This window comes from Spodoptera frugiperda, chromosome 28 (genome assembly GCF_023101765.2).
Source record: "Spodoptera frugiperda isolate SF20-4 chromosome 28, AGI-APGP_CSIRO_Sfru_2.0, whole genome shotgun sequence".
NCBI classification, from domain to species: Eukaryota; Metazoa; Arthropoda; class Insecta; order Lepidoptera; family Noctuidae; genus Spodoptera; species Spodoptera frugiperda.
Window position 1 is genome coordinate 8267286 of NC_064239.1, and position 16694 is coordinate 8283979.

The window sequence follows — 16694 nt, forward strand, 5'->3', positions numbered from 1 at the left end:
TCTTATCTCCTCATTTATTCTCATTGGACATCCTAGAGATGTAACGTTAGTCGATGTCGATATCCGTACAACTTTCCGCTCCTATATTTGAAAATGTCAAAGTCAAATGAAAACTGAAAATTGGAATTTTCTTTACTGATGAAAATGTGATAGCGATCCCAAAATAGATATTTTTGTGCGAATTTAATTGGAATTGTCTAATAATCACCGCATAAAATATTAAGTCTCTATTTTTTAAGTTCAGTATCAAATGACGCCTCTGTAACGATCAATTAGAATAAATTCCATTCAATTAAATAGCCAACATGAATGAACTACCGGAGAATAGCAACAACTCTGGCGGCAATGATTTAGAAACCTTGGATTATTTACGTGGTGTAAAATCGTCAACGTGCTTGTTACTACCGACGACACCTAGTCCTACACCGCTCGATTTCAAGCATCCACTATCTGAAGAAATGAATGACCGCCCGTTTTTAACTCTAAATGACGAGCCAAACATGGTCAATTTACAGACAGGTAAGAAATTTAATAGTATTATGTCTAATAATGAAGTCCAGTGTGTGCATACTAATTTTCAAAACTGCTGATTATTAATAAATTCTTTCAAGTCAGTTGCATCATCAACATACCAATGAGACAGGTAATTTATTTAGATTTTCTTTTTATGCACAAAATAAAATTAAATAGCTATTTAAAAATGTAATCTTTTAATTTATTTTCCTAGAATACTTAATCTTAATCTGTATTAAATACCTATATAATTTGTTTTCTACTACATGGAGCCGAGGAATGTTTATATTAAATGTTGATGTTGCAAATTTTCAGATGCGTCAGCAGGAGATTCTAGTTCATCCGGTGATTCAAGCTCTGTTGTTCAAGATCCAGTCAGCGCTCAGCTCATCAACAATATCAGCATGTTAGATTATCAGACTCTAAGCAAGAATGGCGACCTTATTATGGGACAAGTAAGTAACTAATATTTTCATAATAAAATTAATTATTTATTTTTTGTTTTTAAATTCAGATAATGTGAAGAAAAACTTTAAATTAAATTGTGATCAAAAATAGTAATTCTATGTTGTTAAAACAGCATTAATATTTTTCAGACTGAAGACTGCAAGCTGAATGGCAACCACAATGTAAACGGCAGAAAACTACCCAGCTTCGTTAACTGGAACTGGAGTGTGATCAGGAAAGTACTTCTTTGGATTGTCCTCTCTGGTCTCATTGCCTGTTTGGGCGCTATCATAGGTATGGTTATCACCATTCCAAAAGAATGCAATCCCGACCTACCTTGGTATCAAGGCAAAGTATTTTACGAAGTATTCCCGGCAAGCTTCAAAGATTCTAACAATGATGGCATGGGTGACTTAAAAGGGCTTATCAAAAAGCTAGACTATATCCAAGACCTAGGGGCATCAGCTATTAGACTGAATTACATATATCAAGCACAAAAATATCCAGAACAGTACTATAATATTACTTCCTTGGTACAAATTGATAGGAGCGTAGGTGTTCTGAAGGATTTCAGAGATCTGATAAATGAAGTGCACAATAGAAACATGTCTTTGATCCTTGACTTACCAGTTGTGTCCATGGCAAAACCCGATTCATCATCAAACTTTACTCAAGCTGTACTAATATCCAATGAAACAATTACCAACTTTGTTGACCCTACATCAGCTGCAATAATATTTTGGTCCAGTGAAAAAGTTGATGGTTTCTACTTAAAAGATTTAGAACAATTTGTAGACGACATTAGTTTTCCTAGAAGTTTGCAAATGTGGAAACAAGTTATGGGTCACGACAAAATATTTATTGCCAGTGAAAGCGCTTATGAAAAAGCTAAGGGTGGTGCTTTAAATGTTTTGCTATCCAGGGTCGATCTTATTGATGTTCATCTAGATTTACATGAAGGCATCACAGGTTTGAAAGATCGTATAGATAATGTTATTAAAGGTTCATTGTGGGCAAAGCCACATTATCCTTGGGTGCATTGGAATATTGGAAGTATCCATAATGAAAGAATATCCTCCAAACATGTGAACAACACTTTGGTGTTGACAGCTCTTGAATTAGTTTTGCCTGGCACTGTCAGCATATTTTATGGAGATGAAATAGGGCTTGCGGGACTGGGTGATATTGAGGGAGATTTCCACGAACATAAAGATGTTAACAATGTAGTCTCTATGTCATTTTCCAACGAAAAAAATACTGCTATTATTTTACCTTGGAACTCAAAATCTGAGCGAGAACCCAGCTATCATTTCTTAGACGTTATTAAAATGTTTACCAAAGTTAGGTTGGAGACTCCGACAATATATTTGCGATCTATTTACAAAGAGGGTAATAATTTGAAAAATATGGAAATTCGTAAAACTGAAGAGAATCTCGTTGTTATAGAGCGTTGGTTTCCACGAAGGAATACTTGCGTGTTTGTGGGCAATCTGGGAAGTGAATCTATTACTACTGATTTGTCCACTATGTTTTACGGGGGCACCGTGCTTGCTGGAACAAACTCTTCTCTAGTCGGCCAAGTATTATATTTCGAGAAAATCACTTTTCCTCCAAATTCTGCCATTATATTGAAGCTAGAAAAATAAATAGGTGTTTCATCTCTTAAGATATATTATGTTCTAGGTTTTTAATTGTGAAATTGTTTATGTTTAAGTGATTTTGTATTTTATCAAGTATTAATCATGAAGTTATTATCAATCAGAGATTTAATTACTTAAGGAAATATATTTAGATAAGTGTAATATTGGCAGTTAGCTATAAAAACGATTGTAACAGAATCTCGCGCTTCCCGAATGATCTGAACATTAATCTCTATGAGTACTTAATATTTTTTTACAGTATTAATTAACTACAACACTATGGCAGCTAAACAATTTTATTGTTATATTTTTTTTAATCATAGATTATTAATTGTTGTTTGTTACTGTTGATTTGACTCAATACTTTATATTGTACCTATTCTATATGATATAAATAACTTATTTTAAATGTGAAATTGTATTTCATATACATAGTTCCTTTTGTACCAAAGATGCAGCTTGATCATGATTATATAGGGTAATTTACGTCCTACTTATACCAAAGGAATGTACTTATAAAAAAATAAACAAAAAATATAGTTACAAAAAATTTAATATACATTTGTACACATTGAAAACAAATATCATGTACTTAGCATATGTTTATTATGTACACATTACGATATTAATATAATAAATAGTTGTGGAATTATTACACTTTCATTCACTATTATTACAAGCAATGATACACTTATACATAACAGGTAATATATCAAACAGCGAGTATTTCATTACATATTTATTATTATAAACCACTATTTCATAGTGGAACATTGTGAGTTAGGTATTTATTTATTTTATATACTTACAAAAATATATTTGCTGGGCATTACTAAATACATAAAACGAAATAAATGTTTCAGTAATGCTAGTTGTATGGAATTCTTCAGTTTTATTGGTTAATTATAAATTATTGGAAAGGCACATTTTGTATCACATATTTGCTTAGAATATAGTTATTTTAATTCAGTGTCTAACATAGACATGATGTGGAATGATTGCTCAGTACTTAATATATGAAATTTCAGCTTAAATTATACAATAAGATAGCTAAGTGGGTAATTTTGAGTTGCTAACTAAATTTTCTATTTCAGTGATGTTTAACTTAAATCTGCCAAATTGCTTTGGTATAATGATGTCTATACATAGATAGTATTTTTTTAACATACTATTGAGCAACACGAACGAAAATTAATATGCTTATACAAATATTTGTTATAAACCCTGAAATCATAATTATGGTAAAATTTTGTTTTATATTTACCAATGTAAACAAAACTTTACTATGTTACATGCAAAGATCATGCGGAAATATTTACAATTTCGACTATAAGTCGTTGTGATAAAGTCCAATTTAGGATTATGAGAATTACAGATTACAGAAAAATTGCCTACTTTTTCCTTTTCATTTATTCTGCAGATAATGCATTGTTTACATTCTAGGTGAAATAAATATGAAAGTAAAACTATTTGTAGGAAGAAGTTTTAAATATTAATGTATTATTTGTATGATTTAATATGTAGTTATAATCTAAATTCGGAATCACATTTGTACGTAAGGCTAAACTGCGTTTTTCTTTATTTGATTCAGTTTCCTAAAATGAAATTAGAATGACAATAAAACGCACTGAACATGCACATTGATCTGTATCGTTCACCGTACAAGTGTGATTCCTATCTTAAATTGTGGTGACAATAAGCTCAGTCTTTGTTTCGGTGGATGAAGGATCATAGCACTGGAAGGATTCACAAGCAGTAGGTAGGAGTGTATCGCAATGTCATGAGCTGGGTTGAGACTTCTTTGTTTTAGCTACTGTTGGATGCATTACATAAGTATTAGACATTGCTCGTGGATGACTCTGAGTAACTGGCAATGCTGGAAGTTTATCTGTAGGATTTCGTAATAATATTTTTTTCTGAGACCCTGTCATTACCCTCTTAGCATTACATTCTTGTTTACTCTTAAGATCTATGTTATCGGTGGTGTTTGGAACTGATTTAACGCACTTCCGTTCACTTTCACAGTCACTACCTGTTGGTTTATTTAACTTTGGAGCACCAAAAGCTTTAGTTTGTTTCAATAACGAACGGTCGTTACATAATGCCGCGATAAGAGGCAAATCAAGGTTTTTACTTTTCTCTCGAAGAGTTTTTATGTCTAAATCACAATTGGAGTCTTTCACTTTGTTCGCACTTGTTTCACTATTCACATTTGTTGAGGTCTGAGGAATTTTGACGTCTCGCGAGTAATTGAGAAGTTTCTTTTTGTATTCATATGGCGGCGGGGGCGGCGGAGGCATCCTTCTCATCTTCACTGGCGGTGGATCTTTAGCATTCAACACATTCTCATCGGATTTGGTCCGCATGAAATGTGAAACGTCTGGCACGCGTGCGGGCACTTGTGGCCGCTCAAGATTTATGGAATGGTTGCTGAGCGACGTCCTGCTCGTTAGTGAGTACCAGCTCGTCCGCGTGCCGGGTAACTGCACGTAAGAATCCGACAGATTTTGGATCGAACCATACATGGACGACGCAGACATGGAAGTGGATAGGTATGGCGTGCTTCTGTACTGCAGGCCATTTTTGTGCATGTTCGACACGCGAGACTCGGTCAGTTTATGGTCGAGATAATTTTGCTGCGACAAAGCTGGGTCTTGTAAAGGATAGTAGACATAGTCTACGTCACTATACAGTTGCTGATGAAACATGGGGTTGTGCGGCGGTGGAGGTGGAGGTAGCCGTGTGGTTGGTGGTGGCGGTGGCTGGCGAGGGCGGCGGGGCGCAGGCGGTGCTGGAGGTGGTCCTGGAGCCAGTTTCATCATGGCCACTAATACGTTAGAGTCCACACTGTGCGGCATCTCTCGTGATGGTGATAAGTTGTTGTTTATTCCCTGAGCTAACTTAGATCTTTCAGCTCTGCGACTCGATGCTTGTTGTCGCTTAAACTTTTGGAATTTATGCTCTAAGACCATGGGACTAGCAAACGTTCTTTCACTAGACGCATTCACTTCTCCGGCTTCAGCTTTCAGGATTGTTATCATGGGTTTAGATGTTACCACTCGGGCAGCCACTTCTTCCTTGTTCTCATTCAACTGTTTCAAAGATCTGGCTGTAACCGTTGTGCCAGGATATGCTGGAGGCGCCTTGGCAGGAGGAGCTGCGTAGGATGTGACGGTTTGATGATTGTATTCATAGGGCGGAGGTGGCTTGTCAGGAAATGAAGATCTGATTGGTGTGTCGCCATTTATGTCAAATATATTTGGTAGCGACAAGTTCAGCAGTTTGCGGCTATCAATTCTAGTTGGAGGAGTTGGTGGCCGGTCAAAGAAAGAGTTATTTGGATAGTGGTCGTCAGAGGGCGCCGTGTCTTCGTGACCTTGAATGTAACTATCTCCGGAAAACGGAAGTGGTAATCTTACATAGTCCGACACTGAGTCAAGAGTGTCACTTACGGACTGGCTTTTGGGGTATACGCCTCTTCCCACAATAAGGTCGCTTAATTCACTCGCGGTAAGTAAGTTATGTTTATTGTCTGTCGGATCACTCCCGTCGCCATGAAACGAGATTGCACTCACGTTGGAATTTGTTCTTTCTCTGAATAAATTTTCTTTGTTATGTTGTTCTTGATTCTGAAACTTCGCAGCTCCATCGACACAGTCTGAGCTAGGTTGGGACGATTGTAATCTTAATGTACCTGTAGCATGACTAGTTCTTTCTGACTTGTTTTTCAGTATCGATGATACGCTGTCGAAGTCAGCAAGATCGTTTTCTTTCGCTGGCTTATAGCTATCATAATGTGAACCATCGTAATCCGTCCTGCTAGCTTCAGATAGAGTATCCATTTTTGATCGTGCAGTGAGTTCGGAACTACTCATAGTGTAGACCCCACTTGTTTCACTCGACGCTGCTACAGTGACTGGTTGACCTAAACCGTCGTACAAAGCAGATGCCGTATCTTGTGAATATTCTACATCAATGCCAACTGTACTGTTGTCACTGATCATTGAGTTTTGAGCGGTATGACTATATCCTAACTCTAGACTACTAGCATTAGATGCTCTACTCAGGGTACTGAGGCCCGCGCGTGCCATTATTACTGTACTGCAGGAAGAGGAACATTGTGATCCGGTACATTTTAATTTGTTAGATCTTGGACTGTCTGTCAAAGTTTCACTAACACTTTGATCAGGCAAAGAGGTCGTCTCATCTAACTGAGTTATTGAATGTTGTTCTGGTAATGCAATTTCACTCCTATTCACATTCTCACAGTCTTCCTTGGTCTTCTTTACTCGGACTTTTGATTTTTGGAGTTGTAGTGATGAGGTTTTCGTCAGTGGCTGATTATCTTGTGGCATGTGACGTATAAAATAAGAATTCGTGCTGTCTAGCAAATGTGCAAAAGCCAAACTTTCTGTGGAGGGGCTGGAGGAGAATCTATCATGATTTCTAATTCATCTTCAGATTGAACTCTGTCGCTCACTATGCCAGATGTTGTGTTGGAACTAGTTGAAGAGATCACTGATATTCTCTGTTCACTTTTATTCTGATTGTATTGTATGTTTAGTGATTTGGAGTAACCAAAACAAATTTTCCTTTCTTCTTCTTCCTTTCTCAAGATTTCATTGTATTTCGGTGCAATTTTCATTGAGAACTGATGTGTTTCTCTGCACAGAGCGAAAAGATATTTACATTTTTCTTCGCTTGACGAAAACAATGTTATTTTACCTTCCTCGGTTCTGATTTCAAATTTCTTTCTATCAAAACTTAGTTTTCCAATGGCGCTCCATATGAAATTCGAGAGTGGTCCATTGTCAGGCAGGATCTTTATGCCTTTTGCTGTTACAAGCAGCCACACAGTGCCAGGTTCTGGTTCTGATTTAGATTGTTTCAGACGGTATCTATGTGAATTGATCGTGTCGGGAAGAAGACAAACTTCTCTTATAAATCTGGATTCAGCGTCTGACTTCGGAAGGCCGCGATGCTCGCGATGGCAAGCGCGCATAGCTGCCGCCACCCAGTCACCGGTGAGAGATGAAGGTGCATATTCATCCACTTTGAAGTAGTCCCGGTCCTCGTAAGACTCTGCATCACCGTACTCAGCTTGTAATGCTAAGCCAGTAAGCAGTAGTATTACTTCAGCGGGCAAGGCGTCTCGCGTGCGCACATTTTGCCGCAGCTGAAGGAAGTACAAGTGTCGGCCGACTTCATCATGCAGGAGCAGAGGACTCTCCACGTGGAACTGCACGACAAGGTGCAATTCAAGGAGCGGCTTCCCATTTGCGTCCAATCCCTAAAAGAAATAACTCATGTTAGTTTGATTCTTTAATGCAAATCTATGAACATTTATTGTTCATTTTTATAAATTGTGAACTTACATGAGTGTGAGATGACCTCCAGCTTTTTGGCGCATATTTTGATAGTTTACTGTCTAAGTCAACAAATAAGTATTCTCCATCTGAAAAGAAAATAAAACAGATTGCAGTTAAATGAAAAATAAACTTATTTTATCTTTAAAGTCAATAAGTACAGTGCGCTCTGTGTTGTTGGAGAGTACATATTGTCTGCATAATGTGACATTGTGATGCCTGTACCAATATAGAACATTGATTACCCAACAGCGTTTGTTTGTATAGTTAGACAGAATGCTTACGAGGTGGAATGTATGACGCCATGCATACCTAATAGCTTTGTTATGTGAAATCACTCGGCAAACGTTTAGAACTTAATAGAGTGACTAATATTGAAAAATATGGGTTACACTTACTTTGCAGAATTGCTAATCCAAAGAGTTCTGTGTCGGTCATGCCTTGTAGTTGTGCGTGAGCATTGGCCAAAGCCTTCAATTCTTTGACCCTTGCTTTGGCTTCTACGACGAAGTGGAGTGGTTGGGGCTGGCCGGGCATGCGCAGGGACAGGAACCGCGCGCCCGCGCCGAGAGCGCGCGTGTCGCCGCCCAACGGCCCGCGAACCGAACACAGAGCACGCATGTCGCATCTCGAGACCACTGTTACTCGCGCTGGAACAACAAGAAATTAATTAATTCCATCGTATAAGAAGCTGACATTATTGTTGGATACCCCAGTGATAGAAAACGAGAAACATTTTGAGATCATGAGCCCTAATGATCGAATAATAGAGAAAGATGTTTCAAAACTATCCTAAGATTTCATAAGTAAGGACTAATTCCATTCAACAACAATTCTAAGTGATTGAGAAACGATGGACAGGTTTTAAGAGTTTGTACCAAATCAAAATTAAGATAAACAGCAGTCAGTCCAGTCATATAAATGAAAAAAATGAAATAAGGTACCCTAAAAGTACTAAAAGATGTAAGATCATAATTGGTCATATACAGTATTGTATACGTAGGTACCTATATTAGGTGGTTTACGTCTTCATAGGCCCGGATTCCAATGTGTTTACTTCTTTTTGTGCGTCATTAGTAGATTTAACTCACCCAAAACTACAAATACACGACGTAACGATAACTCTGAGAACTTAATGCAGATGTAAATATTTTTTCTTAAGAAATTTTTGTTCTTTTGACATTTGTTTTTTTAAACACATCTTTTGTGCCTAGGTAAATGTTGTAATGTGCTTTATAAACGTGTTGAATGTAGATAAGTCCTGTCTACGAACGTTGTCGTTTTCGGTATACTTTCCTATTCACAAGAGCCTGAATGTGGCAGGACGTAGGAATGTCGGATCTGCGCCAGCTGTGCATTCCATTACTTTTTTTTCGTACCCGATCTTCTTTTTGCTACCTGCTGTTTTTGTGGCGCACATTGTTGCGTTTACTTGTGAATTATATTTTTGAAAAATTTTAGTGCAAGCGCACGTGTTCATTAAAAATGGAATGTCGGTATGGCATGTAAGCCTTGTTTAATTTTTACGACAATTAGATGTGATTATTATCTTAAGCTTGGTAATTCTTGTGACGTTAGTGGCATGACTGACTATTGCCCGCATCGTTATTAAAGTCACTTAAGAGAACATTTTGTAGCATAAAATGGCGAAATTGTGAGTTTAAGGTTCTATAATTTCTATCCATGGTATAATAAGTCATGCTCTTGACACCTAGTTCACCCAACGCAAGTAACTGAATACTTAGCAGGTGTGTACATCTCTGGTAAGCTATAGATAGGTCTTGTAGGAGCCATAAAGCATTACATTACAATGTTGATATCAATATTGAGATAATGTCTTTTCTATTTCTGCAAGCTGTTACAACCTTTAATCCTGGAATAGGTTGTCAGAGCTGTACGTTTACAATATAATTTCACCTATCACCAGATATTGCATTAGTCTAACATAATGTCGTTTTGCCATACAATGGGCACAATTCCAGACTCCGTGGTATTTTTGAAAAGATGAAACCTAGGAGTTCTAACTCAGTAGGTAGCAGCCACTCGATTAATGAGGTAGGTAGTTTATTTTATTCATATTCGGGTTGAACCTAAATCTATGCTGTTTAAAAAGTTCATGTTCAGAATAGATAGGTGCCTTCGTACTAATATTATAAAACATTTATAGGAATGTCGAACCACAAGATCACGTAAAAAAACTAGACGCGAATAAATTTCATCCCATCCGGTACCTCTGCGGCTCTTCAGCTCTTGATAGCCATAAGAAGAACATGTTTTTTGTTTTAGTAAATGCGCGATAGTTTGTGATGGCGGTCAGGCGCAGCGGGGCGGGGGCAGACCGGTCGGGCCGGGCGGCAGCGGGCTGCGGAGGGGGAGGGGGGCGCTACGTAAGCGCGGTAGCAGCGGACGGCGACGCGAGGAATGCGGACGACCTTCAGATGCCGAGCGCCCCTCCCCCTACGCCAGCCGCATCTTGCGTCCTCGCATACCTAAAGCCGACGTTGCCTCCACTTTTCGACATCTCGCCACCAATTTTGACACTCAAAAATTTGTAAGGACGATAATGAACGAATTCAAACTAGGACCATCTATCATCTCTATGTAGTTCCGACTGCTCCAACAGCTACAGTAGGTATTTAAAATACCACAAGCTGTTTTTTTATTTAATTTATGGAAATGACTTTTATTTACCTTGGAGATAATCATCGATTTATAAAACAGTGTTTTGGATATAAGCCACCTGCGAATACATGAAACTCAATCAGTTTCACTAGAATATTTTAGTATCCACTTATTACTCTATGCCTAGGTGCTAACGTAAGCTAAAAGGTTTCTAGTTCCACAGTCCAATCCATGCTTTTCCTAGATTCATCGCTAATTTTTTGTGGTCCTACCTACGGCCACCACAGAACCTGCTAGCAGAATAAAATAGCTGGTTTCGCTACTAAAGACAGAAAAGCTCCATACAAAATTCTATCTCTGATAGGCAAATCTTGCGATAGATAGGTTATTGAGACTTTTTATTAGATAAGTCAGATACTGCTTATCTATTTCCCTGTTATCTTCTGCCACGAGCTTTGCATATTTAGACTTTTCCTCAAGACTGATAAAAGCTTTTCTTGAAGATGTTATCACTGACTCTGATAAAAAATATTGACCGGCAAGTTTAGATAATAGAAAATGCAAGATGATTGTTAAACGATATAATGTAATAAAACCAAGAACACAGTGCGGTGAACCTAAATGTGCCTATCCCAAATTCCCAAGACATCGGATTATCCTTAATCCTTGGGATTGACATTGGGATTTGACTGCTTCATTGGTTGAGTGTTTGCAAACGCGACTGTCGAGCAAAGGTTTCGGTTCCGTGTTCGTCCCCATTTCATGGATGGGACTTACTTATAAGTTACAAAAGTTACCACATTTAATATGTTCACCTCTGCATTTCTTTTTGGGAATATAAGACTTGTACATGTTGTTATTAACATTTAATTTTGTGTTATTGGATAAATCGTATGCTTTTAAAATCTACCTGAACATTTGGACATCGCTTACTACCAACCTATTGTAGCTTTTTCTATTATTCTACGGTCCAGATGATTTCTGATATAAACTGCTAAATAATGTTCAATAGTGTCCAAGTTTAACGCGAATTAGATAAATAGATGTGACTAGGGACCGTTATTAAGGGAGCTAAGCTAACCAAGTTACGTCTAGTTTGTAGCTTCTAGTTGATATTTTTCATTAGCTTTATGTGCAAATAAATAATTCGAAGAAGTAACTAAATGCAAAACAACTACGGTAATGTGTACGTACATCTAACGTCAGTTGCAAATGTTACGTGAGAGTAACGAGGATCATTATCTTGGCAATGAAAAGTGTCAAGTGACCACTTATTATAATGGTGTAACTCTACGACTTGCTTAGGTACTTAACTTAGTGCTTCTATCTGTGCAAGCGTTGTCCGCTTGTCGAATATTCTGTTAGAGATTAGTCTTAAGTTTTGGAAATGTGCCATGCTTTAGTATGCCAAAATTTAAGCATTTCTATTATCAAAATGACAGTTTCAATAACCATTTGAGGATATATTTACCTGCTAGAGATAGTTGACTTAAGCTTCATACAAAATGTATCAAATACATATCCTAATCTATCATCAGATGGGCTATAGAGATTGACTATTAAACTATTGTTGAGAGTTCAGAAGCATGACCAAGGGTTTTATTAAACTTTTAGCTACCATCAGCACCTACAAGTGAACTCCGGGTCAATAGCGAAAGAGCTACCGCTATTCTAAGGGCTACTGTGCAATACCGGTACAACCAGCAAATCTCTAGGGAGATCTACTTCTTTATGGTAGCATAATTATCTTGATATTTTTAGTAGCTTACAATCAAACTTAAGCCCTGGACATGAGAAGTGAATTTTTCACTAAATAAACCTCATTGTGCAACTTCTGTTACGGCACATCGGCCTTAGTGAAACTTTTAGCAGTTTGACGCACTAGTTAGGAGTTCATGGTTCAATGGGGACATCCGGAATAAGGATCTAATTTGTATGACCTAGCGGTTAAGTGGTTAATACCCGACAATTGCGAAGAAAGATGGGTGTCAACGGTTAAGCTCTAATTTTCACTTCTTTCTATTGGTCAGTTTGAAGAAAGAGATTGACTAACGACAAGTTGGATGGTTTGGGTGAGGAACCATGTTATGAAAGACGAGGGAGTTTATAATAGCCGGGCATTTGATAGGGGAAAATGGGCGAAGACATGTTGCACTGACTACTAGTATAGGATAAGGACGGAAGATGGTGATGTTACCTACTTAAATTCGTGTAAAATTTTATTCTACCGATTCTTTACCGTTACATATTCAAAGAAATACGTTAATCACTGCCAGGGCACACCCTCTTTAGCAGGTAACGAAAAAAATTGCACATTATCCTACCTTAGTTGTTCATTATCTTTTTCCTTTAGTGAATAAGTTTCCTTCTTTAATAACTATTATGAGTGTGGAATATGGATAATTATATTTAAAGTTAGTTGAATAATTTTATAATAGTGTTTGTTTACATCTATAGGGAAGGCCCCAGGTATTGCTTTCAAAACAAAACCAATCTGGGTCGAAAGACCTTCTAAACATCGTGTTTAAATTAGTCAGTCGTCGAAAGGGATTTGCGATTTATCTTTACGTAATTGAACGAAAGATTTCACATTTATTCGATGTGATAATAGTGACATCATCGTGTTTATTGTGTAATATTTAATCGCGTATCATTTTCTAGTATCTACCTAATAGCTCAAATTTCAACAAGTAACTAGGTCATGTTTTGTTTACATAGTAAACGAGGTTAGTTTTTTAATAATGTCTTGATAATAAATTACTGAATCTTTCTAGTATGGGCATTGAGCAATAAGATCTTCTGTACACTGTGTATTCTAGTGCTCAAGAGTCGACAAAACATGCCATAAAAATGTTTAAGTACGCTTTGTCATTGGTTAAATAAAATTTACTTTTATTTACCCACTCGTTCTGCTATCAATGGAATGCGGTCGCGGTGTTAGTCGTTTATTACTAGCCAACTGTTAATGATTCATCGGTTAGGTACCTGTATCAATCACTGCAGTATGTTAGAACACAAACTAATAGGTACACCTACGTGTATGCAAAATGTCCCTAAATTAATTATTTTACGGCTTACTTTGAAACAATCATTTGAGGTATCTCGATTGGTTTCAAGCCACACTTGGGGCCCATAGTTATCAAATTTGACAAGGGTCAAACAGAGACAAGTAAGCCCCCTGAACATAATTAAACTAGGTAACACGTCTTTAAATGCGACATTAATTACTTTAATAAGCGAACATCTTTGAAAGCATCCTACGGAATTTTACAGTTAAGCTTAAAGTAACGTAATCAGACTTAATGACTCCTAGACTCATTAAGATCTGACGCCTCCTCAATCAAGTTTTCTTATGTTATAATAATTTGTGAGTAAAAGCCTCTGTAAAAGTCAGTAGTAGCTGTTTTGTGGTGTTTATGACGTTTAAATAATAGTATGACTTTCGTGAGAGATACTAAATTAATTATTATGCTTTTCGGCTTACTCATGTAACTATTTGACGAGGAACTCAACTAGTTTCAAGCCATGCCAGTAGAGCAGCGGAATGTTGCTCATGAATATGAACCTCTAGTATGGCTTGAAACTAGTCGAGTTCCTCGTCAAATAATTAATTTAATGTTATGACGTTTATAGATATTGCTAACCGTTGATCCTTATCCAAGACAGCAGTAGGTGTTTAAGGATATGCACGACACGACGTTAATTTACATGATAATACTGAGATGTAAATATAGCTTAAGCATTCATCATCAATTGCCTATGACAGTAGACTCCTAGATTATGAACAATCTCCAGGTTTGGATTGGAAAACACAATTTAAAGTTTCAGAGCCAGGGACATCTATCAGAGATCCTTCGCAAACCTACCTAATTAATTAATTAATATTGAATTAAATCTTAAGAATAGCAGTTGGAAAAGAATTGTAGTATTTTTGAACTTTTCTGAATCTAAAACGTTTACCTAAAATTTAGATAGACAAGTTTAACCAGTTCTTGTAGTAAGTTGTGGTAAAAAAAACATAGGTAAATGGTTTTCTTTATCAGTATTACTTACAATTAGCCCTAAACTTATTAATTCATTCAGTTTTCAGTAATCTATTAGGTACATTTTATGTAGGTACGTATTTAATCTGAGTATATTAATCAGTTATCATGTTTTGTAACGCAAATAAACAAAATAGTCTGATTAAAAAATACCACGTGCATTTGTATTGTATCTATAGTCAGGTAGGTACTGGCGGCTAGCAGGCTAGGTACACATTTTGTGTAAGATGTGATGTTTGCCAATACTTTAATAGAAAAAAAGCAACTATTTGACTTAGGATGGGATTACAGATGCTCGAGAATGATCTACAGGAACATATCGACACCGAAACTTTACATGACTCGTACGCGGATATTAAATTAAATAATTCTACATAATGTATGCGAGTTGAGCCTCATTAGAGAATATAATTGACCCTCGTAGTGAGTCAGACAGACAAGCAGGATGTTTGTTTATAAGTAGAGCGTGACGTGATGAGCTAAACAAATCCCGTTCGGTTTTCGGACTAGTTTTGCGGAATCATATTTATAAATTCATACATTCTTGTGGTTCTTGTGCTTCCTTAATTGCGTATCATTTAAATGCTGTTGATCTAAACAGTTAAACACTAATGTTACCTAAAATTTCAATGGATTTTGTATGATTAGATTAATTTTAATATCGTACCTACCTAATAATATCTGTCCATTGATTTATGAATGTCTTGAAGTTTCTGCTTACGTACTCATTTAAATAGCTTGTGGGCATCGAGGTTGGAAGCATTATAAATACTTCAAATTATTTATTATAATGAATCTAGTACCTGCTAGTAATTTTGGAAAATTATTACCACGCAGACTCCTGCGTAATAATACCCTAGTTTCTAATGAACGTTACTTTAAACTGCAAATCGTGCTGTTTATCTGTCTGCATTGGCCATTTGCCGCATTGAGCATGGCTGGTATTGCTGGTGTGGTGGTGTCGAGGAAGGGCGCGCGAGCGCAGGGTCAGCGGCCGCGGCGCGGTCGGCGCGGGCGCGCGGAATTCGAGCTATGCGTATGAAATGAAAGTGGCCGCATCGTGAAAGCGCGCGCATCCACTGCGGCTGTCCGCGGCGCCGTCTGGGTTCATCTCACTCACCATGAATAGATAAATCCTGTACAGCTGCACGTAAAGTCACTATAATCCTTGGTTAACCGCATCCATTGGCACTTCACTTCACTATAAGTCGCGCGATCTTGTAAGTTGAAAGGCGTGACGGCTGACGTCGAGGCGCACTAAGTCCATGGGCGCGCTAGTACGACTGAGTGAAGCGGGCGCGGGCGCGTGGGTCGGCAGCGAAGGCACGCGCGGGGCGCGCCGCGACTTCGGATCGGTGGAATGCGGCAAGATAGTGGCGCGCTGGTACCGGCCGAGGCCCGCTGTAGGCTGGAGCCTCCGTGTGGGTACGGTGTGCGACGCGACTCGGCGGCGTCACTGTGCGGACGGAATGCGCGCGGTCAACCTCTGCCCATTAAAATAAATAGAATTTCCAAACACTTTGAGGCCGCGGCCCCGGCGACCTGCCTATGAGCACCTCTAATCTTTTGTTTAGCTTACAGTTAAGTCGACAACTAGGGCTCTACTTAGTGCGCCCACACTACTCAAACTTATGACTTTTCTAGATTCTTTGCGCTATGTATTTTAAATAGATACCTACCTAGATTAAAGTAGGTTCACGAGTTAAGACTAGAGTGGGTACATGGTACCTACCTATTACATACGTAAGACATGTAATATGGATTTTGTGTCTTTAAAGATAGATAGATATGTTCTAGGAAATTCATTAATAGTCGAGACTGTATTATAAAGGAATTATAACTTACCATAAAGCCTGTACGTAGGATCGCGTTGGTATCTAGGTTGGCTAGTAGCCCTAGGTGATAAGTATTTCCAAATGTGACTTTAGGATATACATTTGTTCATCTGTCTTGTCTTGCCTTTAGTACCTAAGTAATGATAAAGGCAGTTCAATAAATAGTATGTCCGGCTAGCTACCCGGAACATTACGTATGAACTTCATCAATTTTGTAAAATAAATTTT

The 16694-nt window shown here is 37.7% G+C and overlaps 2 protein-coding genes across 2 annotated transcripts; one reads left to right on the forward strand and one right to left on the reverse strand.

Moving 5' to 3' along the window:
- The first annotated feature begins 99 nt into the window (after positions 1-99).
- Positions 100-3252, forward strand: LOC118264913 (uncharacterized). The gene is made up of 3 exons (XM_035577573.2): positions 100-519; positions 829-968; positions 1110-3252. The coding sequence occupies exons 1-3, from the start codon at positions 306-308 to the stop codon at positions 2604-2606; spliced, it is 1851 nt and encodes a 616-aa protein (XP_035433466.2). The 5' UTR covers positions 100-305; the 3' UTR covers positions 2607-3252.
- Positions 3136-16196, reverse strand: LOC118264912 (protein expanded). The gene is given in 5 exon segments (XM_035577572.2): positions 3136-7023; positions 7026-7890; positions 7976-8055; positions 8365-8616; positions 15752-16196. Coding segments are annotated over 4 exon segments (3813 nt in total). The 5' UTR covers positions 8588-8616; positions 15752-16196; the 3' UTR covers positions 3136-4378.
- Positions 16197-16694: the final 498 nt, after the last annotated feature.

Coding starts and splice junctions, on each gene's coding strand:
- LOC118264913 (XM_035577573.2), top strand. CDS start 306: ATGAATGAACTACCGGAGAATAGCAACAACTCTGGCGGCAATGATTTA. Junction 520..828: donor CATGGTCAATTTACAGACAG/GTAAGAAATTTA, acceptor GCAAATTTTCAG/ATGCGTCAGCAGGAGATTCT. Junction 969..1,109: donor GCGACCTTATTATGGGACAA/GTAAGTAACTAA, acceptor AATATTTTTCAG/ACTGAAGACTGCAAGCTGAA.